Raw genomic sequence first — 3,676 nt, 5'->3', positions numbered from 1 at the left:
AACTTTTTAATTAAACGAGTGGGGTTTAATCGGGTTGATTAGCTAGTAATATAATATTATATATATGTCATTTGATTTCAAAAGATATATCCCTTAGACATCATACTCTAGAGCAAGTACCATAATAATTAAGAAAAGAAATGCAAACATCATAATGTGACAGTGTTAGTAGTAGTACTTCTCAAAACATAATAACAAGAAATTAATTAACACGCAAATTAAGTGTCTATCATCATATACGCCAACCAAACTAGGCAAAACCTTATGAACAATTAAGTCGATACAATACAATTAAATTGTCTTGAAATTTAATGTGTTCTTAATTAATAAACTAGTTATATGTATGCGAGATCCTAACCAAGCAAGCCATAGGTGGTGAGATCGGATGCAGTGGTTGCACCAGTGACCGCATGAAGATTGTTGGAATGGTCAGGCTGCAACCTTAGTGTCAAGATATGTGGTGCCACCATATGCGGGTATCCATACACATTTTCGTATTCTACTCCATCTTCAATCATGCCGTATTGTGGATCTTCTCCTCTTATATCCTGCATAAATTATATATATATTTCCCCATAAATGTCTGGATTGTGTGTATAGTAATATTTGGTCAAGTAGTGCTAGTTATATATAGTTTGATAATTAAGTCAAGAATGACTTTAAGTTTGAGTGCTTACAAATTCATGCATGAGTTTTTTGTATACATCTTGGGCACTCCTCACCTGAAACATTAATAAAAGCAATTTTGCTAAACTTGTAGACGTACATATACATTGAATAATTTTATTATATGAAAAATGTGGTATGCAAGAAATTAAACTACCTTCTTCTTGGAAGTCTCTACTTTATTACTAATAACTTTGAGCTGCATATTTTGGTTAACATTGAGATTAGGATCAGTTTTGACATCTCAGTCAGTCAGGTATAAGTCATACGCAGATATATATATGCCTTAAATTTTATGAACAAATGGAAAAGTTTTATAAAGTTTTGGCTAACCTTCCGCTCACGGATAATGTACACAGCCTCCTGTGAATCTTTTTCGAGTGCAAACAAGTCTTCAAAGCCCAAATCTTCCAAACAATCACCAAATCTTTGCCTTGAACGAAGCGAATCAAGTAACAGAAACGAAGAATGTAATAGAGTTGAATGGATCAGAAACTGAAAAGAAAGGTGATTTTGAGTAAAAGGTACCTAATTTGCTTCCTAAGATTTCTGTTCACCTCTTTCTGCTGTCTCAATTCCTCTTGCATTTTCTGCATAAGATTTTGTGAAAGTTTAACTGGTAATAAATTTGTATCAATGATTGACATATAATAAACATCTTTAATATCTAGTCCTAATTAAGAACATTATTACAAGTACTATATATTAATCGTACAGAAGAGGATCGGCCATTACCGAAGATGCCACACAAGAGTTTTATTGCCATATATTAGCACGTTTCAACTTCTTATATGAGAAGAGTGAGCTATATATATATATAGCAGGTTTTGTTTATATAATAAGCTTAACAAATAAAAAAGTACAATGACTAAATTGAACTTTTTTCTAGAATACAATCCGTTTTTTGAAATTTTCTTAATTGCATTATGGGAATTATCTAGCATTGTATATCGATTGAAGTTGTGTTGAAATGAAGATTTTAAATGTATTGTCAAAGAATTGGGAATCCTGCTTGTTACTATGAGAGTACGTCACAGATCGAATCAAGGTGTGCGAGACTGCGAGGTGTGCAACCACAAAGGTCCTTTGGAAATCTAGGGCCTCCAAATTTTTATTATATATATGTATGTATGTATGTATGTGTAGGCCGGGCCTTGGAAATTTTAGGGCCTTAGGCCTAATGATGGATCATAACCACCCTGATCTAATGATGTCTAGGCCCCAGGGTACCTAGTAAATATAAACCAATTAACATAGTGAAGAATTGAAGATGATTCATAAAAACCACAAATTAAAAGCTAGCCTTACAAAAACTAGCGTGGAAAAAACTGAAGCTAATGAAAGCTTGTCACTAACGTACAAGGTTTTATCCCTATGATATATATAAGACGCCTCTTTGGTGATTAATGAGTACATAAGATGCTCTTTGGTAAACTGCTACTAGCTAGCTAGTAGGGATATCATTTCATATTATAGAAGATCGAATATATGATCTAAAAGTTATTTTCATATATTAATCATTCAATATTATAGTAAATAGCTAAACCAATTAAACATAGTTTGTATATTAATCTTTACAATAATATAGTCCAATTTAATTTGTATTATTAATAATAACACCTTTTATGGCATATCATTTCTATAACGTACATTCATACCTGATAGTGAGAGTTCCATAGATCGATTCCAGACACCTTTTGATACTGATCGAAAAACTGCTTCATCCTATCATCATCATCATCATCATCGATCGGAACCACAAACACATGATTCATCAATATTATTAATTAAACCATATATCAAATTCACTTTTGCTATATATATTCGATGTCTTGTCGGATTTTTAGAATATGAATAAAAATTTCTGTTAATTTTATTGTCGCAATCTTACAGATGGGTAGAACTAAAGTTTTATAACTATTTATATATATATATATATATATATATATTGAACCTTTTTTCAGTACACTAATCTTTCTACATGATTAAGTTTTTTCCGTGTTTATGAACCATCTAATTATTAAATAATCATATATATATATATATATATATATATAAAAGTATTAGCTAATATATAGATATAAAATAGATATAAATAAATACATACGTGATAGAAGGACTGATGTATTCATGAAGCTTATCAGTACATGAAACCATGATAATGGCAACTTTTGCATCACACAACACAGTGAGTTCACTCGCCTTCTTAAACAACCCGTTCCTTCTTTTCGAGTATGTTACTTGCCTGTTCGTCGAGTTTTCGATCTTTTTTATCTGGATTTTGCCTCTTGCCATTGATCGAGTCTTTTTTTTTTTTTTCCTTTGGTATATTGATCTGCTTTGTTTATAGAGTAAAGTTTTTTTTTTTCTTTTTAAAAAAAAAAAATAAAAATTCTATGGAGTAGTAGTATCAAAAATGTTGTTCTTGGTGGGTTTTTGATCAAGTTAGAGAGGAATTGAGATTGTGTGGTGTAGAGAAAACACACACAGTAAGTGTGTGTGAGGAAATGGAAAAGAAAGGAAACAGGAAGAAAGGAAGGTGGAATTGTTGCTAGAAATAGGAGGAATTTGCCTAAAATGAGAAAAAGGGTAGGAGGGATTGATAAAGCCATTTAATTACATGCTCACTTTGACAAGCCAGGGTGATTTTGTAATTTCCTTCATCTCACGTTTTTATTTCAATATATTAATAAAAACAATTACATATCAACATCAATATCGATATTGTAAAGATTTACATGTGTTTCACTAAACCTACTATGCGGGGCTCCGGGGGAGTTTACTCCAAGGTCTCGAGTTTGAACATTGGTAGGTTCTCTTCAACGGTATTTTCCAATAGAGGAGTTGGTATGGTGAGAAAGGCTATTTAAGATCCGCTTAATGCGGGACCCTTTCGTTGTGCGATTAGCACACATCATAAACGTCTGAGGTAAAATTCACTTGTAAAAAAAACATGTGTAGTTGAAGGAAATCGCATTTGACGCTTTAAATGAAGTGTTGATTCAATTCT

The 3,676-nt window shown here is 31.9% G+C and overlaps 1 protein-coding gene across 1 annotated transcript; it reads right to left on the bottom strand.

Annotated features, from left to right (window-relative positions):
• Positions 1–216: 216 nt before the first annotated feature.
• LOC122578364 (floral homeotic protein DEFICIENS-like) lies at positions 217–3,168 on the bottom strand. Its single transcript, XM_043750313.1, has 7 exons — positions 2,774–3,168; positions 2,325–2,391; positions 1,195–1,256; positions 1,000–1,099; positions 824–865; positions 678–722; positions 217–548 (listed from the first exon to the last, which is right to left on the bottom strand). The coding sequence occupies exons 1-7, from the start codon at positions 2,959–2,961 to the stop codon at positions 354–356; spliced, it is 699 nt and encodes a 232-aa protein (XP_043606248.1). The 5' UTR covers positions 2,962–3,168; the 3' UTR covers positions 217–353.
• Positions 3,169–3,676: the final 508 nt, after the last annotated feature.

This window comes from Erigeron canadensis, chromosome 8 (genome assembly GCF_010389155.1).
Source record: "Erigeron canadensis isolate Cc75 chromosome 8, C_canadensis_v1, whole genome shotgun sequence".
In the NCBI taxonomy this organism is placed as follows: Eukaryota; Viridiplantae; Streptophyta; class Magnoliopsida; order Asterales; family Asteraceae; genus Erigeron; species Erigeron canadensis.
This window is presented reverse-complemented; position numbering and strand designations above follow the sequence as displayed.

What these genes read in the sequence shown, in the direction of transcription:
- LOC122578364 (XM_043750313.1), bottom strand. Translation starts at nt 2,961, where the DNA reads ATGGCAAGAGGCAAAATCCAGATAAAAAAGATCGAAAACTCGACGAAC. An exon ending in TAGAGACTTCCAAGAAGAAG is followed by an intron (nt 723 to 823) that starts GTAGTTTAATTT and finishes TTAATGTTTCAG; the next exon opens with GTGAGGAGTGCCCAAGATGT. An exon ending in AAAAACTCATGCATGAATTT is followed by an intron (nt 549 to 677) that starts GTAAGCACTCAA and finishes TAATTTATGCAG; the next exon opens with GATATAAGAGGAGAAGATCC.